General features: G+C 48.3%; 1 protein-coding gene across 1 annotated transcript; it reads right to left on the bottom strand.

Annotated features, from left to right (window-relative positions):
- Positions 1–127: 127 nt before the first annotated feature.
- Positions 128–26,346, bottom strand: ADCK5 (aarF domain containing kinase 5). Its single transcript, XM_081204691.1, has 15 exons — positions 26,228–26,346; positions 17,582–17,685; positions 17,113–17,262; positions 16,001–16,076; positions 14,429–14,629; positions 14,081–14,221; positions 12,993–13,106; positions 11,709–11,840; positions 9,273–9,356; positions 7,493–7,574; positions 5,744–5,822; positions 4,934–5,025; positions 2,893–3,151; positions 1,347–1,463; positions 128–579 (listed from the first exon to the last, which is right to left on the bottom strand). Exons 1-15 carry the CDS (start codon positions 26,243–26,245, stop codon positions 465–467), a joined length of 1,764 nt encoding a protein of 587 aa, XP_081060817.1. The 5' UTR covers positions 26,246–26,346; the 3' UTR covers positions 128–464.
- Between the last annotated feature and the right edge of the window lie 920 nt (positions 26,347–27,266).

The following is a 27,266-nucleotide window of genomic DNA, read 5'->3' as shown; positions in this document are numbered from 1 at the left end:
GGAGCAAGCTGGCCAAAACAGGCCTCCCTCCCTGGTCTCTCTCTCTCCCCCACTCCATTCTATTAGATTTCCCTATGTGTGGGGAAGCTTTCCCCACCAGACTTTGAGCCAACAGAAGATACCAACAGAGGATAAAAACGGGGCATTTATTATCACAAGCTGTTTGCTGCAAGGAGTTGGGAACGTGGCTCCCGTTCAGCCCTGCGGCTAGCAGAATCTGAGGTGCAGGAAGGCTGCAGCCCACCCTGGCGCTGGTTCTGCCTAACAGATGACTGCAGAGGGCTGGATCAGGTCCTGCATTTCTCACCGGTAATTTTTTTAATAGAAAAGTGGGAGAGCACCTTGTCCTCCTCTGCAGGCATGAAAAGCACCTGGTGTTGGATCAAGCTGGACAGGCCTTCGGCCACCCTCTGGCCTGGAGGCTGCGATCCAGCCTGCGGCAGAAGGTCGTAGCAGCAGCCGCTCTATGCCTTCAGGAACTCGTAGATCTCCCCCGGCTTCTTGCTGTCCTTCAGGAAACCAACAAAAGCCAGGAAGCGCAGGACAGAGGTAGTGAGCTTTATGGCGGTGACCTGGAACCTGGTTTGGTTTTTTTAGGGTGGTGGTGGAAGGAGAGACAAAAAGAAGAAGTGAGTAACTGAGCCAGAGATTTGAAATACCACAAAACAAATGAAATACCGTGAAAATCCCTGAAACAAGAAGTAATCGACTAGAAATATTATCTTATGAAAATAAAACACAAACCTCGTTTCACTGAACTATTCAGTTTCCTCAGAAGGAAATAGAAAAATCATAAACCTTAAATGACCAAAATTCAAAAAAAGGGGGTAGAACTCCCAAAAATTCTGAAGTATTATAATCCCAGCTCGACCTAGGTGAAGCAATGAGCAGTAATAAAGGATTGAGGACTATTCTGAGGAAACTGAGTAGTTCAGTGAAACGAGGTTTGTAGCCGGCATCCCGTTAAAGACTTTGTTCAATTTTAGGTTTTTCTAATTTTTCCCTTAAACTTTTTGATTGTTATTATTTAGTTTATTTTCATAATATTTCTAGTCGATTACTTCTCATTTCAGGGATTTTCACGGTATTTCATTTGTTCTGTGCAATTTCTCGGTTCTGTGACTTTTTTCTACAGAGCTTTGAAATTCAGCAGCCGTCATGAAAGCAGATGGTGCTCGACTGTGACTCCCATAATCTCCGGCCAGCACAGCAGGGCTGGCTGTAAGTCTTGGTCCAACAGCTGGAGAGCAACAGCTTGGTTATTTAAATTAACTGAGGTAGGCGTTGTTTGTCAGGGCTCCCAGCCCAATATCTGGGGGGCACACAAACCCACACCCCCCCCTTACCTGAGCGAAAACTCAAACACGAAGGTGTTCCAGGCTGCACGGATCCAGCGAACGAAGAAGATGTTGTTGATCCCTCCTGATCTTTGGCTAATCATGTGACTCCAGCATCTCACCGCACTTTAAAAGAGACAGACAGACACCAGAGTCTGAATCCTGGTGCTGGTTTTTTTTTGGGGGGGTGGGTGGGTTGCAGGGAGCAAGAATCACTCAGGGCATAAATTATTGTATTGAACACTTCAATCTCCCAGGACATTCTATACAAGATCTCAAAGTAGCTGTTTTACTACAAAGGAATTTCAGAAATAGACTGGAAAGAGAAGCTGCTGAATTGCAACTCATTACCAAACTTAAAACAATGGAGAGACCTGGTCTGAACAGAGACATTGGATTCTTATTTCATTATACATGACTAAGCCATTTCTCACCTTCTCACCCCTTGCCTTTTCCTCTAAGACCTATTACAGTTGTTAAGAGTCGTCAACAGGCTCATCTCAGCTATCTGCCAATCTCCCATTCCCACCACCCTTCTGAGTAATACCCCTCCCCACCTTCTCACTATATAGAAGGGTCTGGCAACTTCTGTTTCAGTGTATCTGAAGAAGTGTGCATGCACACGAAAGCTTATACCAAGAACTAACTTAGTTGGTCTTTAAGGTGCTACTGGAAGGAATTTTTTTTATTTTGACTATGGCAGACCAACACGGCTACCTATCTGTAACTGTATTGAATATTGTAACTCACTCTACGTGGGGCTGACCTTGAGACTGACCCAGAAACTCCAGTGGGTGCAAAATGCTGCGGCGAGGCTCCTTACGGGGTCCTCTCTGCGGGACCACATTCACCCAGTGCTATACCAGCTGCACTGGCTCCCGGTGGAGTACAGGATCAGGTTCAAGGTGCTGGTTTTATCCTTTAAAGCCCTATACTGCCTACGACCCTTGTACCTACGGGACCGCCTCTCCTGGGATGTCCCACGGAGGACCTTACGGTCTTCAAACAAAAACATCTTGGAGGTCCCAGGCCACAGAGAGGTTAGGCTGGCCTCAACTAGAGCCAGGGCTTTTTCGGCTGTGGCTCCGATCTGGTGGAACGCTCTGTCACAAGAGACCAGGACTCTGCAGGACTTGACATCTTTCCGCAGGGCCTGCAAGACAAAGCTGTTCCACCAGGCCTTTGGTTTGGACTCAGTCTGACCCCCTCCTTTGGTCATCCTCGTAGAACTCTGGCCCAGTGGTTGCCATTTGATCTTGAATTGGTTTTAGAATGAATTTATTTTAGAATGCTGTGTTACTTTTATTGCTGTTAGCCGCTCTGAGCCCGGCTTTGGCTGGGGAGGGTGGGATATAAGTAATTTATTATTATTATTATTAAAGGCATAAGAGGTGGCTGCTGGATCAGGCCAAGGGGGGCCCATCTAGTCCAGCCTCCTGCTCTCACAGCGGCTGAACTAGATGCCCATTCTGGGAAACCAAGCAGGATCAGAGCACAAGAGGATTCTCTCCTGGTGGTTTCCAGCCACTGCCTCCAAGGCGTCCCACCCCCTCACCTGTGGGCCATGATGTAGTATCTGTCCACGGGGGTCCCCAAGGCCACGTTGATGCCCCGGACGGTGTTGATGTTGCGGAAGACGAGCAGCATGGAGCGGGGCATGTCCTTTAGCACCTGCATGATGCGGTCAAAGCGGTTCTTGGCCATGTCCTGCATGTAGGCCGTCTCCTCGCGAGTCAGCACGTTGGACAGCACCAGCTGAGCCATGTTGATTGGCCGCTGCAGCAGCATCTCGCAGAACAGGAAGTAATCCTGGGCTGGGGGAGAGGAGAGGAGGAGCTTAGGCGCCAAGGGCAACGCCCACAATGAGCACAGGGCAACGGGGCAAAGGCAGGAGAAACCATAGAGGCAGAAAGGGACTCCCAAAGGCCATCTGGTCTAACCCCCTGGAAAGCGGGAAGTGGCTCAAGTCAGATCTCGCCTCCGCCAGGAACGGAAGCCGGCACCTTCAGGAAAGCCAGCCCATCTACATCCCAGGGATCATAATACTGTTAAGGAGAGAAGCGAGCCTAAACTGGCCTCTCCAAAACAATTATTCACATTTTATTCAGGGGTTCCGTTCCAAGTACAGTCATACCTCGGGTTTCAGCCACTTCAGGTTGTGTTTTTTTGGGTTGTGGACCGCTGAAACCCGGAAGTACCAGAACGGGTTGTTTCTGGGATTCGGGAGTTGCACATGTGCAGAAGCGCTAAATCGCACTTTATGGGTTGCGAATGCTGTGGGTTGCAAACATGCATCCCGCACGGATCACATTCGCAACCCGAGCATCCACTGTATACACAAAAAGGTGCATTCTTCTAGGAGCAAACTCCATGGTGCAACCCTGTGCTGGGTGAGGGACCACATTATTCCAATGTTCAGATTTGCTGGTTAACCCCCTTTGGTGTTCTGTTACGAGGGAGGGAGGAAAACCCACATCCGCTTTATCATTTCCAAATTAGCTAGGAACGGGGAGGAAATGCACAAAGAACCTGTTGTCCTTACCCTCCATGGGAGCTGTGTGCAGAGCAGCTGTGTACCAGCTCCATCTGGTACGCAGGATGAGACCCTCCCTGCCCGCAGACTGTCTCGCCAGAGTGGTGCATGCTCTGGTTATCCCCCGCTTGGACTACTGCAATGTGCTCTACATGGGGCTACCTTTGAAGGTGACCCGGAAACTACAACTAATCCAGAATTCGGCAGCTAGACTGGGTACTGGGAGCGGCCGCCGAGACCACATAACACTGGTCTTGAAAGACCTACACTGGCTCCCAGTACGTTTCCGAGCACAATTCAAAGTGTTGGTGCTGACCTTTAAAGCCCTAAAGGCCTCGGTCCAGTATACCTGAAGGAGTGTCTCCACCCCCATCGTTCTACCCGGACACTGTGGTCCAGCTTCGAGGGCCTTATGGCAGTTTCCTCACTGCAAGAAGCCAAGTTACAGGGAACCAGGCAGAGGGCCTTCTCAGTGGTGGCGCCTGCCCTGTGGAACGCCCTCCCATCTGATGTCAAGGAAATAAACAACTATCTGATGTTCAGAAGGCATCTGAAGGCAGCCCTGTATTGGGAAGTTTTTAATGTGTGATATTTTACTATGTTTTATATATGCTGTGTGTGTGTATGTGTGTATACACACACGCACACACACACACACACACACACACACACACAGTGGTACCTCAGTTTACGAACTTAACCCATTCTGGAAGTCCGTTCTTAAACCAAAGCTGTTCTTAAACTGAGGCACGCTTTCCCGCCGCCGGTGCCCCTCCACCGTTTGGATTCTGTTCGTAGACCGAGATAAAGTTCGCTAACCAGAACACTGTCAGTTTTGCGGAGTTCTTATACCAAATAGTTGGTAAACAGGGTTGTTCTTAAACCAAGGTACCACTGTAAATAATAATAATCAGCACCTCCCATTCAAAGAAACACAAAATCCATGGGGAGCATGACCCTCAGCCAGAATGTGTGTATGTGTGTAAAGGGGGAAGGATTCTACCTGCTGACTGGGAGACCCTTAAGGCTGCCCCCCCCCAGTGGCTCCGAGCTGCCCCCTCACCTTTCACACCCAGCTGCTTGGAGTACATCTGCATGCCTGCATCATCGTGCAAGATGATCGCGTGCCACAGCTTGCACAGCGCTTCCCGTTCGCTGGAAGAGACGGAGAGAGCAAAAATCACAAGAGCTTGCTTGCCAGGAGGCCAACACCGGAAAGGCCTTTTGGGGAAACAGACTAACACTGGCTCAAGATGGGAAACCTGCTAGCAATGGAGATATATCGTCAGAGGAACTGGTCTTGTCTATGAGCTTGGCAGCTCAAACGGTCAATGCAAAACAACTCAAAATCCTACACGATACATCTTTATTGTCATTGTCCCACACAGAACAGCGAAATTGAAAAATCTACATAAGACATTCAAAACCCAACAAGCCTGCTATCCCAGCTATCCCAACCTGGTTAGCCCCCTAAAAACTCTGATACCCCATTTTTAAATACAATATACTCTAATACAGACTCCTTACACTGCGTTTAAAACCAAAATTGCATTTGGGTAGAAACTGTTTCTCAGGCGGCTAGTCCTAGTCTTTATACTGGACATTGGTACCGCTCACTTTGGGGTATGGTGATAACGAAGAAAATCACGCACAATTTGAGGTTTTGGCAAAACACTAGAACCTAACTCCCACCTGCTGTTATAAGCCGCTCTCTCTGTTTTTATATACGTTGTAAAATGGAATAAAAACATATTTAGCTCCCCAAAGGGGGGGGGGGGAGACAAACCACATCCAAGTGGGATGCTATTGCATCAGCCCGATACCCCCACCCCCACCCCACCCTGAAATTACTCAGGTCCTCGTGCTGACTTACTTCTCGTGAAGGATCTCGTACAAGCCGTGATCAAGGAGAATGAGTTGCACCTTTCCATCGGGTCCCTTCTGTACCAGCACTGAGAGACGAGGGGAAGGAGGGAGGCAGGCGGTGAAGATGCTTCTCGCCTCAGTTATAATTAAATAAATAATAATTTTTTATTTATACCCCGCCCTTCCCGGTTCAGAAAACCGGGCTCAGGGCGGCTAACAACAAATTAATCGATGCAACAAAAAGCAGCACAAAATGCAGTATAAAATGTGAATAACAATAAATTCAGAATTCAAAAATCAATTTAGGGGGGAAATCCATCCGATAAACATTAGATGATCCCCAGGGCTAGCTGGCTAAATTAGTCCTACTTGGGCCAGCGAGGAGACCAGGGGAGAATTAGCTGTGGGGTCCCAGAGTGGGATAAAAAGGGGTGGGGGAGGGAAGGAAGGTTATGGGCTATGTTCTCCAGGAAACAAGGGAGGGGGGCACGGAAAGGGCCCCCCAGCAACTAGGTCCGGCCAGCTTCCCAGTTCCAGTTCTTTCCCACCAGCCCCTCAAGGCACAGGTAAGCCTGCACAAGCCTATTAGACAAGGTCAGAGCACCAGACGTCCCCCCCCCGCTCCCCCCCCAGAATGCCCCCTCAGCTTCTTCTAGCAGCCCACACCAGAACCCCCATCCCACCCTGACCCCACACTCTGTGTCCATGTATCTCATCTCATCCTTTGGCCTGACAGCCACTACAAGCAGTCGGAGACAGGAAGGGAAGAGCCACAGGAAGCTGGGTACATCCATTTACTTAAAGACCATGGACCCCTATGGGTCTCAATAGCTATCAGGATTATACATCATTTCTTTAAGACCTTTAAATTAAACTGCAGCTGTCCTCTGAACTTTAGAACTCTATGCCTTTAAGATCATCTAGCCCTTTAAGAGCATATAAAAGGCTCACTTCTAAATTGAAAACGCACAGGAAAGCTCAAGATACACGTTGATCTACCCACACTTAGGTGAGGAATCATATGATTATATGCTGCCTTAGAGTTTTTAATTTGATTCAACACATATTATTATTAATATTATTTTCAGTTATCTCTGAGAAACGTAGAAAATAACAGGATATATTTATACGAATTCTTGAAACTTACACGACCCCTTAAAAATTAGGCAAGGAACCAAATGTTGTATAATACTTTTTTGCAATTTATGACTGTTTTATAATTTATGCTAATTTAGAATTTAAAGGTACTTTCATGTAATGCTTGATACTTCCAGCTGATGATGGTGAATACATTGAAACAGGGCCCTGTCCTGGTTTCTGATCCATAACTGGTTTCTGCTCAATGACTGAAACGAAGACCTTCATGTCGAATCTTGACTATGGACTAACATGAACCTATCTCTACTCATAAACTCTTATCTCTAATTCTGTAACGAATTATTGTGTTATACATATTATACATATCCTTATGAGCTTGAGTTTGTAATCCCTGTTAGAGTTTGTAATCTTTATTTGAGTTTGTAATCCTTGTCAGAATACATACTTTTGAATGGATTAGTTTTTGTTACAATTGACTATTGATTTGCGAGTAGGGACCACTCCCACTACTGAAATGTCTATTGGCCAGAGTTCTTGGTGTGCTTTTTTCTTGGTATATTTAATAACAAGAACTCCAACTTATTTAACGTTAGCTCCCCAATTCACCCCGCATACCCCAACTAAGCCTGCCCTCTTCCCTGGCTGCAGCGCTCTGTACCGTTTCCTGGGTGGGGATCGGCATGGATGAATCCGGTGAGGAAGATCTGTTCTGCAAACGCCTGGACCAACTTTTGTGCGGCCTGCAAGACAACACAGGAGGGCAGGATGATGGGGAAGCCCAGGCCTCTGCGTGAGCACAGGCAACCCCTCTCCACCCACAATATTAAGAGGCAACCCCCCACCTCAACTTACCTGGGGGGGTGCTAAGAGGAAAGGGGGACGATGAAGGCGCAAAAGCCTTTCGGACTTTGGAGAGCTAGTGTTGCTGCATCAAGTTCATCAATTCTGTTGAAATAACTAAACTAAATGGTTTTAACTGGCTTTTGTGGGGGGGGTCAGGTGGGATTGCTATGAGGAATTCTGAAAAATGAAGCAAGCCATTGTGTCAGCAATGAAAGCATTGTGTTGACTGGGTTTGAGTCACTGACAATAGTTTCTGATTGAATCCCACAAGCCTCTGCATCTCTGCCCATTTTCTCTGCCTGACAGGCACGCATAAGCATTCTAAAACACAGACCAGTTGCTTCACCAGGCATCCTGGGTCATAAAGATAGTAGGTAAGTTTGTTAATCTTTAGGTAGAGTTTAAGGGCCAGGAAGAGAGTTCACAAGGAGATGGTAAATACTCTTTCCTTGCCATCCTTCCTTCCTTTCCTGCCTGTTTATGACCTCCGGGGTTTTGCTAAAAGCATTCCTCCTTGATCCCTGTTTTATTTAGCCTAAAAACCTGTATGCAGGCTCAAAGTAGTCTTTGTAGTTAAAAGGATTTCTCTGATCTAACTTTGTACCCACGTGGTAGTTTTTTTGAAATGCTCAGAGGAAATGTGATTGGTTCTTACAAGCGCTGCGCTAAAAGTTCTTTTGTTAATAAAAGGGATCTGGGCCAGGGTGTGACAGATTATTGCTGGCACTTCCTCCCAGAGTCTTGCTAGCCAAGCCTTGTGGTTTTTTGTTTTAATCAGGGTCTAATCCTTTCCTTTGCCTTTGGAATGCAACATTTTGAATGTGCAATTCGCTGTTCTGAACCTTATTGTGCTTTCATCTTCCTTGCTGGGTCGTGCAAACTGCTATTCCGAACAATGCTTTGAATAGCATGGGGAACAAAGGGGATGAGTTATGCAACCAAGGGGGGGGGGTCCTGAAAAGTCTGGGAAACTCAGCTTTGAATGCAAGGGAGATTTAAACGGGTGGGGAGGAATCATCGCTCAGGGACGGGGCCCATTAGTCCGCATGCAGATGTTCCAAGGTGGAATCCCGGCCACCTTCAGTTGAAAGGAGCCAGTGTTGGGGAAGACCCAGAGGGCGGCAGCTGCCCATCAAGAGGAGACGAGAGCCCAGGATTCTAGGATTTGGAGGAGGAGGAGGAGCGTAGCATATAGTTTGGACCTGGAACTTCTGCGTGCAGAGAAAAGGGTGATGAAAAGGACATAATCCTGCTGCATCAGGCGATGAGTGAAGGAGGGATATCTCTTATCTGCCCTGAAGCTTGCAAGATCTGCCACGGCTTCTATCCATCAGGGGAGTCCACACTGGCCTAAATGGATGTCCAGCCTGAGCCGGCAGGAAGGCCGCTTCCAATTTCTGCATAAAATACGTACAAATACACCCCACCACTCCCTCGGAGGCCGTGAAGCGAAGCGAAGATGCTGCTGCCTCTGGGGTGGTGCATGAAGGAGGCAAGCTGTTCAAGCCAGCGTGGGACGGAGCCTCTGCTGTTGCCTGCCCTGTCCCTCTGTCCTGCCCGCCCCCCCCCCCGGCGCTGCCCCTCCACCCACTTACGTCCTTGGCATGCAGGCCTCGCCTCTTGATGCCCTCCATGTCGTTGATTTTGCAGCCGTCGTAGAAATCAGCTGTCAGGACCCTCTTGGGGCAGAGAGAGAAAGGAAAGAGGACGTCAAAAGTAGCCAGAGAGCAGCACGCACAGTCCTGTTTTGCTTTCTAACCTGAGCCATGGACTGCTGAGGCCCCGAGAGGGAGAGAGATCTGATATTATTATTATTATTATTATTATTATTATTATTATTATTATTATTATTATTATTATTATTATTAAATTTTCGGTTTCACAATTTAAAATACTAATTTTACACCCTTAACATATCAATGACTTCCCTTCTCTTTCCACAGTTCATTTTACGTATCATAAATCCCTGCATATTTTTCAAAAACTGTACCATTCAGTATTCCATTATTGCATCCATCAAAACTTATTTACCCTGCTGAATTTATCTTAATGCTCTCAGCGTTCTCAGCTGTACACAATTATTTCCCATATAGTCAATAAACGTTGTCCAATCTTCTTTAAACGTATCTGGGTTTTAGGCCCAAAGCCATTAGGGGAACGGGACTCGCTGGTGACCCTTTTCCCACCTGCCTTGCCCCACCTCCCAAAATATGATTTGTGGTGTAATAGTGATGGCTTATAGGGACGCAGGTGGCACTGTGGGTTAAACCACAGAGCCTAGGACTTGCCGATCAGAAGGTCGGCGTTTCGAATCCCCGCCATGGGGTGAGCTCTAGTTGCTTGGTCCCTGCTCCTGCCCACCTAGCAGTTCAAAAGCACGTCAAAGTGCAAGTAGATAAATAGGTACCACTCCGGCGGGAAGGAAAACGGCGTTTCCATGTGCTGCTCTGATTTGCCAGAAGCGGCTTAGTCATGCTGGCCACATGACCCAGAAGCTGTATGCCGGTTCCCTCGGCCAGTAAAGTGAGATGAGCGCCCCAACCCCAGAGTCAGCCATAACTGGACCTGATGGTCAGGGGTCCCTTTACCTTTACTGTGATGTCTTCCAGTGTTATTATTTATTGCACGTAAGCCACTTTGCGACTCATGCAAGTGAAATGCAGCACAGATACAGAACAAATAAAAATAAAAATTCTATTTCCACAGAAAATAAATAATAAAATAAAATAATATAATAATAATAATTTGCTGCCCATCTAACTGGGTTGCCAATCAGAGAATTGGAAGGGTGCCCCAGAGGTCATCTAGCTCAACCCGCTGTAACGCAGGAGTCACACGCAAATATTGGGCAGTCCTGCTTAGGTGTTTGTGGGGACACTACCTGGAACCCCGAGAAGATGTAATGCGGGAACGACCCAAAGCTGGTATTCCCCCCCTCCACACACACACACACACTAATGCAGAAAATGTACTTGTCTCAGGTGGGGGTTGTGTGCACAGAGGGCAGGCTTCTCCAAGCTGGTGCCCTCCAGTGTCTCAGGCCACAACTCCAGCAGGGCTTCCTGATTGCTGATGCAAGTTGGAAACCAAAACCCCTGGACCAAAACCAGGTTGGGGATGGCGGAGATGCTCTTTCAGCTGGCATGGGGGTGAGTAAGAATACAGCCCCCCCCCCAAATGATTTCACTCCTTTGGGCTGGAAGTGGCCAAGTTCCTTCCCCAAACTCATTCATTTCTCTGCTCCACCCACCTCCAGCCATCAATTGGAGGGGTGCAAATATCCAGAGTGTGGGGGTCACGTGGGATTGCTATGAGTAATTATGAAAAAGCCATTGTGTCCGCAATGAAAGCATTGCGTTCACTGGGTTTCATTCATTGACAATAATTTCTGATCGAATCCCACAAGCCTCTCCACCTCTGCCATTTGTTTTCTCTACACCTGACAGGCACATATGAGCATTCTGAAACACAGGCCAGTTGCTTCATCAGGCATCCTCAGTACATAAAGAGAGTAGGTTCTTTGATGTAGTTTAAACTTTAGATATATCTTAAGGGCCAGGAAGAGAGTTCACAAGGAGATGGCAAATACTACCCATCCTGTCTCTCCTGTTTATGACCTCCGGGGTTTTGCTGAATGCATTCCTCCTTTTATTCCTATTTTATTTACTCTGCACTACATATGCATGCTCAAGTAGGAAATAGTTTCTTTGTAGTTAACAGAATTTCTTCTGATCTGACTTTGTCCCACGTGTGGTTTTTTGAAATCCTCAGAAGAAATCTGATTGGTTCTTACGAACACTGTGTAAAAAGTTCTTTTGTGAATAAAACGACCTGGGCCGGAGGGTGGAGAGGAATTATTCTTATACGCACTCCTCCCAGAGTTTTGCTGGTCAAGCCTCGTGTGTATTCTATTGATCAGATTCCAATCCTTCCTTGCTTTGGGAGCGCTACGATCAATGGCTCTTTTATACACAAACACACAGAGACACCTCCCTCGCCGCCACATCCTGCCGCCATGCGCAGAGACGCACCTTGCTGCTTCTCTCCCAGTAGACCCGAGGAACCACCACAAAGTCAAAGTGCTTCAGCTCCTGGGCGCAGCGCTCCGAATTGCGCGCCTCGTTCTCAAAGTCCAGCTCCTGGGCCAGCGTGTCCTTCAGGTCCTGGGGGGCGAGAAGGGGAGCTTTGAAGGGGGACCAGGAAGCGTTACGGGAGGGGCGTGGTATTGGGTTGTTGTTTTTATTCTGATTATATATGCTGTGAACTTTTCTGTGAGCTGCCCTGAGACCTCCGGGTATAGTTTGAAATACTTTACGGTCACTTGTACAACTTGTATACAGTGAGATTACAGGAGCACCCCCCACTCAGCTCTCTTAGTCTTAATTCCCCTCATTTACTGACACACACACACCAAACCCGAAAGTCCGTTGCCCTGTTGTTATCTTTTCATTCAGCAGCCTAGCAGCCCACGGATAGAAGCTGTTCTTTACCCTGTTGTTGCGACTAATCATGCCTCTATATCTTCTGCTTGAGGGCAGGAGAGCAAGAAAGTGCCGGCCAGGGTATGACTCATCATCCCTGATAATTTTCCTCATGTTCTTCCGCTATTTCATCCAGCGGATTCACGGAACAGAATATCTTGTGCTGTATTCACCACCCTCTGTAGGCACTTCCTATCCGTTGATGTCAAACCAGCGTCCCACACCGTGATGCAGTATGAAAGGACACTTTCTGTTGTGGACCGGTAGAAGGAGATCATCAAATGTTGATTGGGCGATATATAAAATAATAATAATAAAGCCATCCAAGTTGGAGGCCGTCACTACTTAAGAAAATAGGAGGAGCCGGCTGGATCAGGCCAATGGGGGCCACATCTACTCCTGTCCTGTCCTCACGGGGGCCGACCAGAAGCTTGCGGGAAATCCTCAAGCACATCCTGAGCACAACACTATTTCCTATTGTTGTTCCCTATTATCCGGAATTCAGAGGTAGAGTGTCCCTAGGCATGGAGGCTCTGCTATTTCAAGAGACCTCCCTAAGAACCACCCTGCTGGATCAGGCCCCATCAAGACCGGCATCCTGTCTTCACAGTGACCAACCAGTTGCCCCAGGGGGAAGCTTGCAAGCAGGATTCGGGTGCAAGAGCCCTCTCCCAATCCTGTGGCTTCCAGCAACCAGCCTTCAGAAGCCCTGTTGCTCCAGGGAACATTCCTTCCATCCGCCACTTCTTCCAATTCCCGCCCCCCATGGCGGTCAGTGGGGGAAACAGTAGGGGAACTGCCCACCCGCCCCCCAGCTAAGAGCCCAGAAAGGACCTTCAAGACCCAGCTGAACCCAAAGCTAGGGTGCATCAGCGCCACGATCTGCAGCAGGAACTCCAGCGTGCGAATGTCTCCGTCAAACCGGTCCCGCAAGTCAATGTACTGGACCTGCAAAGGGGCGGAAAGGGAGAGACTGGGAATCTGGGGCAGCAGAGGACCCAGAGCAAGGCCTTCCGAGAGCACAGTGGTACTTTAGTTCTCAAATGCCAAAAACCCGGAAGTAAGTGTTCCGGTTTTCGAAATTTTTTTGGGAAGCTGAACGTCCAATACAGGTGTTGGCTATTGTTTCTGGGGCGCCTGCACCAATCAGAAGCTGCGTCTCTGTTTTTGAATATTTCAAAAGTCAAACGGACTTCCAGAACGGATTAAGTTTGGCACTTTTGTTTTTGCTATTTATTTTGCGTTTTTGAGGCTTTTTTGGTTATTTTGTTCTTGTGACAGTGTGGAACCCAGTTCAGCTACTGATTGATCGATTGTGTGACTGAGGAAATTGATAAAAGCCCCCCATCCAAACAATGACTATCATCAGTACAGGTAAGAAAAAATAACAATGTTAACTTTTATTATCTACAATACTGTCTTGTTTATTTTATAGTACAGTACAGTGGTACCTCGGGTTACAGATGCTTCAGGTTACATACGCTTCAGGTTACAGACTCCGCTAACCCAGAAATAGCGCTTCAGGTTAAGAACTTTGCTTCAGGATGAGAACAGAAATCGTGCGGCAGCAGCAGGAGGCCCCATTAGCTAAAGTGCTGCTTCATGTTAAGAACAGTTTCAGGTTAAGAACGGACTTCTGGAACGAATTAACCCGAGGTACCACTGTACATTGATTATTGCTTTCATTTTCTGGATCAATGGTCTCGTTAGATACTAAAATTCATGTTAAATGGCTGTTTTAGGAGTTATTTTTAAAAGTCTGGAACGAATTAATCCGTTTTGCATTACCTTCTATGGGAAAGCGTGTCTTGGTTTTGGAACGCTTTGGTTTTGGAACGGACTTCCGGAATGGATGAAGTTTGAGAACCAAGGGACCACTGTAATGGGGGGGGGAGAGGGAGAGGGGCAGCACAGCCACGGACCTTCACAGCCACTGGGGTGCCGTCGTGGAGCTTTGCCCGGTGCACCTGGGCCAAGCTTGCAGCGGCGATTGGCTGGTAGTCGAACTCCAGGAATAGCTGGTCCGCCTTGGCTTTGAAATCCTCCAGGAAGAGCTCGTCCACCTGCAGACAATGACACGTGAGGAAGACGCTTAAGCCGGCTTTGGCCAGCCTTGGCCGCTAGAGAGCTTCCTCATTCCACTCATTTATTTCAAAAGAGTCATTTGCCAACCGATTGTAAAAAAGCGAAGCAACTGCTTGAAGCGGCTGGACTCCAGCTCCCACCCAGCCGAGCCCACGGTGGGAGGAATGGCAGCAAACTTGCTTTACCTCCTTGTAGCCGCGGGTGAGGGCGCGGTCCTCCAACGTGCGCAGGGTGTTGATGTACTCTGGGGGCAGCAGGTGGTTGAAGGCGCACAGGCCCTGGCCCAGTTTGATGTAGAGGCCCCCGTTCCGGATGGCGCCGCGGACGATGCTGTCGGCCGCCCGCTGGTGGCATTCCGAGAGGACAGTCTTGTACCCTGGGCTGTTCTGACGACAGGGAAGAGGGGGAAAGGGGTCAGAAACTGGCAGCCCCGAGGGAGGGGCAGGGGGGACGCCTGCAGCCCTCTGGACACGGCGGGTGGACTCCCGACGTCTTGGAAGCCACACTGAGATCCTCGGTCCTGTATACCTGAAGGAGCGTCTCCACCCGCCTTTGTTGTACCTGGATGCTGAGGTCCAGCTCCGAGGGCCTTCTGGCGGTTCCCTCCCTGCAAGAAGCAAAGCTACAAGGAACCAGGCAGAAGGCCTTCTCGGTGGTGGCGCCCTCCCTGTGGAACACCCTCCCACCAGATGTCAAAGAAATAAACAACTATCTGACTTTTAGAAGACATCTGAGGGCAGCCCTGTTTAGGAAAGCTTCTAATATCTGATGAATGATTGTATTTTTGATCTTTGTTGGAAGCCGCCCAGAGTGGCTGGGGAAACCCAGCCAGATGGGCGGGGTATAAATTATAATTCTTATTGGTCAAAAGGTGGCATCTAAACCGTTCGATATAGCTCGGTTGGTCAGAGCGCGGTTCTGATAACGCCAAGGTTGCAGGTTTGATCCCCATGTGGGTTCCTTCCGCCTCTACAGTTCTATGATTCTAGGACTCCTTTTGCCACCCCGTTCCGCTGCATTAAGCATCCAGCAAGGAAACCCTCAGGGCGATGAATCCAGCTCCCGCTGCCCCACTGAGACCCTCTGGGCCTCTCAAGGCTGCTTGGCAATAATAATAAATAATAATATTTTATTTATACCCCACCCTCCCCGGCCAGAGCCGGGCTCAGGGTGGCTAACACCAGTAAAATTACAATAAAAACATAATGGGGTGGGGGCAGTTTAAAATACGGGTTAAAATACAATTTAAAATGCAGCCCCATTTTAATAGTACAGTCATCTCTCGGGTTAAATGTGCTTCAGGTTGAGCGCTTTCGGGCTGCGCTCCGTGGCGACCCGGAAGTAACGGAACGTATTACTTCCGGGTTTCGCCGCTTGCGCAGACAGTCAAAATGACGTCACGCACATGAGCAGAAGCAGCCATGTGCAGACGCGGTTGCGTTCGCTTCTGGATGCGAACTGGGCTCTGGAACGGATCCCGTTCGTATCTGGAGGTACTACTGTAGCCCATAAATCAAAACCATAAGGGGAGGGAAACATAAGGGTCAGAGTGAGTCCAAACCAAAGGCCAGGCGGAACAGCTCTGTCTTGCAGGCCCTGAGGAAAGATGTCAAGTCCCACAGGGCCATAGTCTCTTGGGACAGAGCATCCCACCACATCGGGGCCAGTACTGAAAAGGCCCTGGCCCTAGCTGAGAGCTGGTTGAGTTTGAGTTCCTTTGAACGGCTCAGAGCTTCAGAAACAGCAGGGAACCGTACCTCGTCCAGGCCCCGCAACGAGATGTGGTGCGTCCACCAGTAATCCAAGGAGATCTGGATTCCCAACTGCAAGGACCTTTGTGAGAGAGGAAAAGACAGGTTACCCTTCTGCACCCGACAGAATTAGTGGGTATTTCTTCTGGCCCGCTGTTTTAGGCTGTAAACCTGAGCGGGAGAAAAACCTGTCCATACAAATTCAGGATTCTACATGGGATGGGCTACGGTCATCTGAATCAAATTGGGTGAGTCTCGGTTTACGTGAGAGTGTGTTCTGTGAAAATCCTATAAGGATGGCATGGCACAACATGACAACTTGCCCACATAACATCCCAGAACTGTTGAAAGGGTTGTGGAAAAACAGGCACTTTTCTCAGCTATGGTGGGACTGCCCACAGGGATTCAAATTCTGGGCAACGGATTGTCAAGAAACGTCTGAAATACTCAAACAACTCACTGCAACTTCGCCGCAGCTCTGTTCACTGAATCTATGGGATAATCAGCTGAAAGGGTTCAGCTCTCAGAAACTATTGACATGGATGCTAACGGCTGCCGAAACCTCAACTGCCCCCAAATAGGGGAAAATTCAGGACTTGTGACTTTCTCTTTTGGTATAGTCATACCTCATGTTCTGTTTGCTTCATGTTACGTTCTTTCAGGTTACGTCCTGCGGCGACCCGGAAGTACCGGAAAGGGTTACTTCCAGGTTTTGCCGCTTGCACATGTGCGGAAGCACAAAATGACATCACGTGCATGCGTGGAAGCAGTGGATCATAACCCTCGTGTGCACAGACGCGCCACTGCGGGTTGCGCTCTTTTAATGTTGTGAACGGGCTTCCGGAACGGATCCCATTCGCAACCAGAGGTACCACTGTAAATATATGTGGACCTCAGCATCAACTGAAAAAAATAACTCAGGACCCCTTACTCTCAGCCAAACGTCCCTCCCTTGCAGGATGGTTGTGAGGCTAAAACGGAAAGGGGAGAACGAAGCAAAGCCACCTTGAGCTCCTTTGGAGCAAAGAAGGCAGGATGTAAATGCAATCAATAAATTAATTAAACAAAATCCCTCCCTCCCTGGGAAAGGGGAAAGGAAAGAGTGTGTTGCCAGCCACCTGGTAAAGCGCCCCAGTCCCTCAACCAGCAGCCTCATCCTTCGTCGTTCCGGTGTCTCGGCCATCCAGTAGCGGATCCCAGCTGCGAGGGGGAGGCCCACGGACAGCCCCAGGAACGCCTTCTTCAGCAGCCCCCTCTGTCGACGAGAGCTGCAGTGGGGCAGAGGCGTGAGCAGAGATCCACAGCACCACCCCACAAACACCTGGCCCTCATTCCGCACGGAAACCTCCCCTTCCCCATCCATTGAAAAGCAAAGCACGTTAGACAGCACTGCAGAGTTGGAAGAGACCCCCAGCGATCATCTAGCCCAACCCGCTGGGGGCACGTGCATGGCAGGGGGTTGGACTAGATGGCCCTTGGAGGTCCCGGCCAGCTCTACAAATCTGTGATGGCTTTGGCCAACCTGGCGGCCTTCAGGTGTTTGGGACTACTGACATCTGGATTCCTAAACATCTGGAGGAGGTATACCTGGATGGCTGGGAATCGGAGCGCTGCCTGCACTGGGGGGCAGATATCAGCCAAGGGGTCTTCTTGCGCTGCAAGAGCAGCAGGTGAAAGCGGCAGATCTGGACCTGAGGAATCAGAGGAGAGAGAGAGGCTTAACATGGCTGAGAGCCCCAGGGACGGAAGGCCCACCCTAATAATAGTAATAATAATAATAAATTTTATTTATACCCCGCCCTCCCTAGCCAAGACCAGCCTCAGGGTGGCTAACACCCGATATAAAAACAAATTGATTAAAATACAACTTAAAAACAAGATTAAAATACCGTATTTTTCGCTCCGTAAGACGCACCTGACCATAAGACGCACCTAGGTTTCAGAGGGGGAATGCAAGGGGGAAAATATTATTTAAAGGGAGCGCTGAGCAGAGCCTGTGTGCACCCCAGGCTCTGCTCAGCGCTCCCTTTCACGAGCCGAGTGGAGCGTGTGTGCGGCGCTTGCAGGCTTTTCCCCGAGGAGGGAGAAGGGCAGCCCATCACTGACGGGTTGCCCTTCTCCCACCTCGGGGAAAAGCCCCAAGAGTTGCACACACACACTCCATGCGGCTCTTTGAAGGGAGCGCGGCTCTTGCGGGATTTTCCGGGAGGTGGGGGAAGGACAGAGTACGGCTAAGCCAGAAGCTAGAACAGAGAGAGGGAGTGCTGCGCAGTGATCCCTCTCGCTGTTCTGGGTTCTGGGATAGCTGCACAGCCTGCATTCGCTCCATAAGACGCACACACATTTCCCCTTACTTTTTAAGAGGGAAAAAGTGTGTCTTATAGAGCGAAAAATACGGTACGACATTAAAATATTTAAATATTAAAATACAGCCTCATTTCAATGGAAACTCAAATCAAAAACTTTGGGGGGATGAAAACGTCAAGTCTTCACCAAGGCTTACTATCCAGACTGGTCCTACGTGGGCCAGAAAAAAGCCAGGGAAGTCCCCAAATAGGAGTTGCGTCACAGAAGGAGAAAGGAAAAAGGAAAGAGGGGAAGGGGATCAAGTTGATTCCAAGCCAAAGGCCAGGCGGAACAACTCTGTCTTACAGGCCCTGCGGAAAGAGATCAGATCCTACAGAGCCATGGTCTCATGAGACAGAGCGTTCCATCAGACCGGGGCCAGTGCTGAAAAGGCCCTGGCTCTGGTTGAGGCTAATCTGACTTCCTTAGGGCCCGGGACCTCTAGGGTGTTGCTATTTATGGACCTTAAGGTCCTCCGCGGGGCATACTGGGACAGGTGGTCCCGTAGGTATGAGGGTCCTAGGCCGTGAGGACAGCCGAGGTTTCGGGGTGAATGTGGGTGCAAGCAATGTCAAACCCAGCTCCCCAAAGCCGAAAGAACAGTCTGCACTCTCGGATGGAAACTTGTGGGCACGTTGGTTAATTTTTTTAATGTATGCAGCGACAGCAGCAAGAATATTGCACGCTCAAAAATGGAACGAGGAGGAGGTTTCAACGAAGGAAGAACAGGCCATGGAAAGGATGGATTAAGCAGAACCGGCAAAGCTAACAGCAAAAACCAGAAGTCGAAATGGCGAAGCGTTCTTTGAGGACCAGGAACCTTTTGTAGAATAGGTAAAGAAGCTTTTATGCGTTTATATGCCTATCGCACTTTTAAACTTAAAATCCATTGTTGTTGTAGGCCGACCTGACTGGAAGAATCCGCGACCAGAAAGAAGAGGAGACACAAGAAGATTGGAAGAATTTTTAAGAATATTTGGCTAAATATTGTAACATAAGATAAAGAGAAATTTCTTGGATGTAATAATTAGGCTTAGGGGTAGAATAAGAATACGTTGTTAATAAATATTAAGGATTAGAATATTAATAACGGAGAAGAAGTAAGTAAATGAAAGAAGTTAATATTATTAGAAATATGAATTTGGAGAACTGCTAAACAGGTCATATAATGAAATTCAGTGAGAGGGGATTTGAGGAAGTCAGTTATCAATGTAATGAAATTAGGATTTGGAAGTAAAAATCCTTTTTTGTTTTTGTGTATTGTAATGTTTTTCTTTTTTTCTTTTTTATGTGATAAATGTGAAAACCAATAAAAAATTTTTTGAAAAATAAATAAATAAAATAAATCCATTGTTGTATATTGTTTTAAATGTTTGTTTTGCTATTGGGATTGCAGTTCCATTTGCGTTCCTCAAGCTGGTCTCTGACCGTAATAAATTTCATGTTCATGTTCAATATCTAAAGAACTATTATTGTTGCATGAAAACACAAGCAAGATTTGAAAGATTTGAAAGAGCAGCAACAGTAGAATGACCTGAAGGCTAATAATTTAGGATGTATATGTGGAGTATTGTAAGTTAAAATATGCAGCATCGATGAATAAATATCATGGAGGGAGCGGTGGGAAGTCAATGGATAAATTAAACACTGGCGATGGTTATGTGCGTGAACTTTTGAAAACTAAAAAAACATGTATTTATTTTAAAAGAAAGGAACTTGCTGGCACAGGGGGACATGGAGACAAGAGAGGGGATGGGGAAGACCTTGGCCTCCTGTTCTCATTCCCCGGGATGGAGGCAGCTAGCAAGGACAGTGGCCTTTATATCAGAGAGAACATCTGCAGGACAACAGACCAGGCCAAGGAGAGGGCCAGGCTAGCTTGCAGGCTGCCGCCTTCCTCTCCCATCCGATCTCAAACCATCTGCAAAGCGCCTTTAGAAAGCTGATAAGCAGCAAATACACAGAGCAAAGGTCCCTCTGCGATACACGGACTGGCAACCTGCCCGCCGATGTGCAAAAGGTGTTCAAAGGTTGGGTCCGGCAATCCTTGCAGCACCCTGGAAAGAGAGGCAAACAGGATTGCACCCATTTCGCAGATTGGGAAGACTGAGGCAGAGAGAAGAGAAGCTTGCCTAAAGGCACCAAAGGAGTATTCGGAAGAGCTGGGGCTTGTGTGGCGCCTTCCAAGCTCACACCAGGTCCCTGAACCACCACCCCAGGCCATTCTGGGCACCTGGGCCTCCTCACATCAGCAATCGGCTATTTTATTTGCGGCATTGATGTGCTTTTCGTCATGAGAAAGGTTCTCGGGGTGGCTCACGAAAATGAGCTCTGAGACAATCATGGCCCACAGGTTCACCATCTTTAATAATAAATAAAAAAGACACGACACAAAAGGAAAAAAGTAATGGGCAGGAGGAGGAAAGAAGTTGGATCAAGGGCAAACACTTACAAGCACCGTTCTTAAAAGCTGCAAAGTCAAGGCACAGGCAGAAACCATAGCTATGGAGGATGCTGTGAGGGCAGCCCACAGCACCAGTAGCCAAGCAGCCCTGCGGGGGAGACCTCTCTCTAAGCCCCCCAAATGGTGGGGGGGGGGGCAAAGTGAAGCCCACCTCAGAGCCTGTTCTGCCCACCTTCCTATTCTGCCACAAACAACTCTGCAAGGAAGAGTCCTGAGGATTCGCAGCGGAATTTTTACAGTTTTTTTTTTAATTAATGCAGTTTCTTAATACTGTATTGGTAAGACACACTTTGGAACTCCTTGCCACTTGATACCAGCCTGGTGCCCTTCATTGTACTCATTTTGGCACCTGCCAAAAACATTCTTGTTTAGAAATGCCTAGCCAGATGCTTAGAAAATTGGTGAGAGTTTCAACCTGTTCTTAGTCTACTGTTATTTTAACTTTCTGACAGTTTTAAATTATGCTTGTTAATTTTCCTTAGCAATAATTTTACTGTTTTATCTTTTTATAGCAAACCATTTTGTGGTTTTGTTCTGTTCTTACAATCAAGCGGTATATAAATTTCATGAAATAAGTAAAACGTGAAATAACCTGATCTGGAAGGCTTTGTATTATTGTGCCCAACGATTTATTTATTTTATTTACTACATTTTTAGGCCGCCCTTCACCCAAGGATCACAGGGTGGGTTACAGCAAGAATTGGATCACCCAGAAGACTCTGTCCAATTCTATGACTCAAGGAGACTGCAGGGAAAAAAGCGAATGCAGTTCTAGGCTGCATCAACAGAAGTCTAGTGTCCAGATCAAGGGAAGTCACAGTCCCACTCTCTTCTGCCTTGGTCAGACCACACCTGGAATAAGGGTCAACATTTATTGTCGAGTGAAAAAGAGAAAATCTTTGTAACTGTCAGGGGTTCAGGAGCAGAGGCACAGGAAAGGGAGGAAACAGAGAGCGAGGGGGAGGAATCCGAAGGAAATATGAGCGATGACAGCGGCCCGAGATCTCCGAGTCTTTCCAGTGAATCGGAAGATTCACAGAAAGGGGCGCCAGTGGTCAGAACAAGGGGGGCGCCTAGGGGGACACCCCAGGAAGAAGGGACCAGAGGAGACTCAGAGAGCAGCAGTTGGAAATCGGGACCAGCTTCCCCACCAGAGCACAGTAGGGGGGAGGGGTCGCAGGCATCGGGAGCTGGCGGCTCGCCGCAAGCGGGAAGGCAGGAGTTAGGATTGGCCACACCTCCATCGGGGAGCGAGGAAACGGTCAAGAGGAAGGTCGAAGGCTGCGCGCGCGCGCCAAGTTCAAATGCACAGGACGGCGGCACAGTAAGCAGTCCGGATAGGGAGCCAGGTCCTAAAGCCCGCCGCAAAGAGGGAGCAGAGTCCGGGGGGTCGGCGTCAGAAGAGTCCAGGAAGGAAGAGACCACGGGGGGTAGAGGGACCCAGAGGAGGAAGGAAAGACGGAAGAGGTGGAGTAAGGCTAGAGTATTAAGTTGGTGTACAGGAGGCGGAGACTCAGACGGAGCTTCGCCGGTCTAGCTTCTAAGACGTAGAGCTGCACGCTGCGGCTTGAAAATGGAACTTGTAACTCAATAAAGAAGTTTGTACAGTAATACCGGCTAGCGTGGTCCTCTGTGAGCTGGGACCTGGAAGCAGCTCTGACAGTAACGAATTATTATGTTATAAATATCTTTATGGGTTAGAGTTTGTAATCTCTACTTGAGTTTGTAATTCAGAATACATACTTTTGAATGGACTAGTTTTTGTTATTATTGACTATTGACTTGTGAGTAGGGACCACTCCCACTACTGAAATTACATTGGCCTGAGTTCTTGGTGTGCTTATTTCTCAGTTAAGATTCCTGCATTCCATGGGGCTGGACTAGATGACCCCCGGGTGCCTTCCAGCTCTACTGTTCTATGATTCTATGAGTTAACTTTTATATGCCTGATGTCTTTGTCCATGGAGTTTTCTTGGCAGGCATACTGGAGTGGCTTGCCGGTTCCTGCTCCAGCTGGATCACGTTTGGTCAAAACTCTCCACTATGACCTGTCCATCTTGGGTGACCCTGCACGGCAAAGCTCATAGCTTCTCTGAGTTATTCAAGCCCCTTCACCATGACAAGGAAGACAGCATCTTAAAAAGCAGAGACATCACCTCTCCAACAAAGGTCCGTATAGTAAAAGCTCTGGTTTTCCCAGTAGTGATGTATGGAAGTGAGAGCTGGACCATAAAGAAGGCTGATCGCCGAAGAACTTTTGAATTCTGGTGCTGGAGGAGACTCTTGAGAGTCCCATGGACTGCAAGAAGATAAAACCTCTTCATTCTGAAGGAAATCAGCCCTGAGTGCTCACTGGAAGGACAGATCGTGAAGCTGAGGCTCCAAGACTTTGGCCACCTCATGAGAAGAGAAGACTCCCTGGAAAAGACCCTGATGTTGGGAAAGATGGAGGGCACAAGGAGAAGGGGACGACAGAGGACGAGATGGTGGGACAGTGTTCTCGAAGCTACCAGCATGAGTTTGACCAAACTGCGGGAGGCAGTGGAGGACAGAAGTGCCTGGCATGCTCTGGTCCAGGGGGTCACGAAGAGGCGGACACGACTAAACAACAACTTGAGTTTGTAATTGTTGTCAGAATACATACTTTTGAATGGATTAGTTTTTGTTGCTATTGACTTGTGAGTAGGGACCACTCGCAATACTGAAACTTACATTGGCCTGAGTTCTTGGTGTGCTTATTTCTCAGTTAAGATTCCTGCATTCTAGATGACCCCCGGGAGTCCCTTCCAACTCTACAATTCTATGAGTCAACCTCAGCACATGCCAGCCACGTCCTGGGAAGATCCTGGCAACCCTGCCCTTTGGAGGCCCCACTCCACAGATACTGGGTGGGGGGCATTTGTCCCCAGAGAATCTTCCTGCTGCGCTTCTTTTCCGATGTGCTGGAAAAAACCAGGTCAGGACCAAGATTGCAAGCTCTCTGGGCGGCCCTTTCTGCCTCCAGCCTCACGCCCACAGTTTGTCCTTGCAGGCAGGAAACCAGCGCAGGGACAAGAGGGGTCTTGACTCTTCCTCATGCTGGGAACATCTCAAGGCTGGAAGAAAGCACAGCTGACAGCCGGCCGGCCCTCTGGACTGGACAGACAGCTGAAAGGATCTAGCAGCGGTTGCCAAACTTTTGCAGACCACCCTTGGGTTCCATTAACTCACCCCCACTGCCCTCCCCCACTATAATAATAATAATTTTTTATTTATAACCCGCCCTTTGGGGTTCAGAAAACCAGGCTCAGGGCGGCTTGCAACAAATTTAAAACACTTCATTGATGCAACAAAAAACAGAATAAAATACAGTATAAAACGCGAATAGCAATAAAATCAGAATTCAAAAATCAGTTTAGGGGGGAAATCCATCCAATAAACATTAGATGCTCACTCTATAATTATTATCATTTACTAAACGTGTTCGTTGCTTTATTTTGCCCAGGGCAACCCAAAGCGACTTACAACCAAACAAGCATTGTTCGGAATGGTTGGTGCTAAGAGAATAATACAGTGGTGCCCCGCAAGACGAATGCCTCACAAGACGGAAAACTCGCTAGACGAAAGAGTTTTCCGTTTTGGAGGTGCTTCGCAAAACGAATCTCCTATGGGCTTGCTTCGCAAGATGACAATGTCTTGCGAGTTCCTGCTGATTTTTTCCCCTCCCCCCTTTTCTAAGCCGCTAAGCCGCTTATCAGCTGATCCGATCAGCAGATAAGCCGCTAAAAGCCGCTAATAGCGCTAATCCGCTAATCCGTCAATGGGCTTGCTTCGCAAGACGAAAAACCGCTAGACGAAGAGAATCACAGAACGGATTCTTTTCGTCTTGCGAGGCACCACCGTACAGCAGAATTCAAAACAGGAAGAAATAATTGCACGTTCATTCAAAATCCAGTTCAAACTATTTCATTCAACAAAATTGATGGACCTGATTCGGGGATACCAGCTTCTCAAAGTCATTTGCACTTCTTGCACACACACCTCCTCCTGCCACCCCCTCTCCTCTTAGAGCCCCCCAAGGAAAATCCCACTGTCCCAGGTGGCACCACCACCCACTTTGGGGAAACAGCTGATGTGTAGCGCACGTTTTTGGGAATGAGTTGCTCAAGAAGCTTTGAACGGGCGCAAAGATCTGAGCGGCAATAAACAGCACGGAGGGAGAAGAGTGTGGAACGAAGAGCCTGCTTGGGAAAAAGTAATTTCACAACATCCGCGAAGTCATTTGCAAGCAAATTCCATGGGGGGGGGGGAGGAAAAGGAACATGCTGCAAAAACACATGGTTTTCATGCGCCGCACACAGAATGGGCCACCACATTTCTGCCAATATTTCCCCAGCCACTCTGGGCAGCTTCCAGCAAAAGAGAGGCTCTGCTATGATTATTTTTATTATTATTTATATTATTAAATATTCTTTACACCAGACCCATCTGGTTGGGTTTCCCCAGCCACGCCGGGCAGCTTGCAGCAAAATATTAAAATACAATAATTCATCAAATATATTACGAAGGGGGGGCCAGGATCTGAGCCTCAACAGGGATCTAGTGAGCACCAGGATCGGGGGGGGGACCTAAGAGCCCCACTCCTTTTTTACTATTGTTATTTTTTTACTTATTTACTATTTTACTGATTGTTTTTTTTTACGTATTTACTATTTTACTATCACTATTGTTCTCTGTTCTCCTCAGCCCCAAACCAATGAGCTCTGGAAAGAGTCTCCCCCCTGCAGGAAAGAATCAGGGCTGCCCCCTCCCAGCCCCACACTGGAATGGGGGGGGGGCAGAAAGTACCGTAATGTGCATGGCAAAGGGGCACTCCTGCCATGCTTGCAGCTGGGGGAGGGTCGGAGGTGCATCAAGGAGAGAAAAGCCCCCAGTTGCAAGCAGAGGGGTGGAGAAATATGATCAATTCAGTGGGGCAGAAAAAAGGGGGGGTTACCGTAATGCCTAGCGATGAGCGCACCAGAAAAGGGGGCGCTGCCGTAATGCCCCGAAGAGAGACGCGGGAGGGGGGGATTTACCGTAATTCAGCCCTAAAGGCGCAGCCTGAAACAGACCTGCGGTGAGGGGGCGCTGCCGTAATGCCCCGAAGAGAGACGCGGGAGGGGGGGATTTACCGTAATTCAGCCCTAAAGGCGCAGCCTGAAACAGACCTGCGGTGAGGGGGCGCTGCCGTAATGCCCCGAAGAGAGACGCGGGAGGGGGGGGGATTTACCGTAATTCAGCCCTAAAGGGGCAGCCTAAAACAGACCTGCGGTGAGGGGGAGCTGCTACCGTAATGCTCCTAAGAGACGTCCGCGGGGAAAAGCTGAGGTAACGACCTTGCGGAGGGAAAGGGCGCGAAAGGGGGGAGTTGAGGGGAAAGGGGGGTCGAGGGTTCTCCTCACCGTCCGCTGCAGCTCCATGGCGCCCCTTCCTTCCTGCCCGCCCGGCGGCCGCCCAACCTCCGCCGCCGCCCGCCGCCTGCTGCTGCTGCTACTACGACCGAAGCCGCCGAGCCTTCGGGCCGCGCTGACCCCGCCCAGCCGCGCTCCGATTGGCTGCGGCCGGGGAGGGGGGCGGGGCCGCGCCTCGGCGGCCAATGGGGAGGAGGCTCGCGGGAGTGGGCCGATGAAGCCCCGCCTCCTGGACGCGGCGTCATGACATCACGGGAGGGGGCGGAGCTTCGGAGGAGCGCTGAGGACTAGCGCCTTGGAAACCAGGAAACTTACAAGTGTACAAGGCGAGGAGGAATAACTGGGGAAGCAACAAAACGTAAGGTGTATTTGGGAAAGGCAGGGTATGAAAATGGTAAGAATATAAAAAATAATTTAGTTGAAGGGTTTTAAAATCGAGGAATCAAAAGAAGCAGAAGTAGCAAATATTTAAATAATAATAATAATAATAATAATAATAATAATAATAATAATAATAATAATAATAATAATAATAATAATTTATTATTTGTACCCCGCCCATCTGGCTGGGTTTCCAGAAGAGGAGGTTGAGGGAAGTTAAGGGAGGGGGGTGGAGGGAGATTTGGATTTGTTAATTTTCATTGTGTTCATGAGGATTGTGTTGAATATAAAATTGTGAAACCCAATAAAACTTTTTTAAAAAGAAAAAGAAAACAGCTGGGTTTGTATTATTATTATTATTATTATTAGTGCTTTTTTCTAAAAAAAATGTTTAGGGGTGTAATAAAAAAATTAAGGTCATATATATATAAAATAAATGTTCATAAATGTACCAATGTCTGGAGCAGCACAGGAAGACCGTCCTGAAACCATTTTGACTCCCAAACTGACCAAATGTTTCCTCTGCAAGGAGGGAGGGGGTGAGGGAGCCTTCCCATTGTCTCAGGAATTGGGTAATCACCATCTCAAAGGAATGGCCAGACTACCAGGAAAGGCATTATCAGATAACCTGGCAGACAGGAAAAACAAC

The sequence above is a fragment of the Podarcis bocagei genome (genome assembly GCF_964188305.1).
Source record: "Podarcis bocagei genome assembly, chromosome: 8".
NCBI classification, from domain to species: domain Eukaryota; kingdom Metazoa; phylum Chordata; class Lepidosauria; order Squamata; family Lacertidae; genus Podarcis; species Podarcis bocagei.
Note: the sequence above shows the minus strand (reverse complement) of the source record. Positions and strands in the feature narration are given on the sequence as shown.

What these genes read in the sequence shown, in the direction of transcription:
- ADCK5 (XM_081204691.1), bottom strand. An exon ending in CGATCCCCACCCAGGAAACG is followed by an intron (nt 5,823 to 7,492) that starts GTACAGAGCGCT and finishes CTCGTCTCTCAG; the next exon opens with TGCTGGTACAGAAGGGACCC. An exon ending in TACGAGATCCTTCACGAGAA is followed by an intron (nt 5,026 to 5,743) that starts GTAAGTCAGCAC and finishes CGTCTCTTCCAG; the next exon opens with CGAACGGGAAGCGCTGTGCA.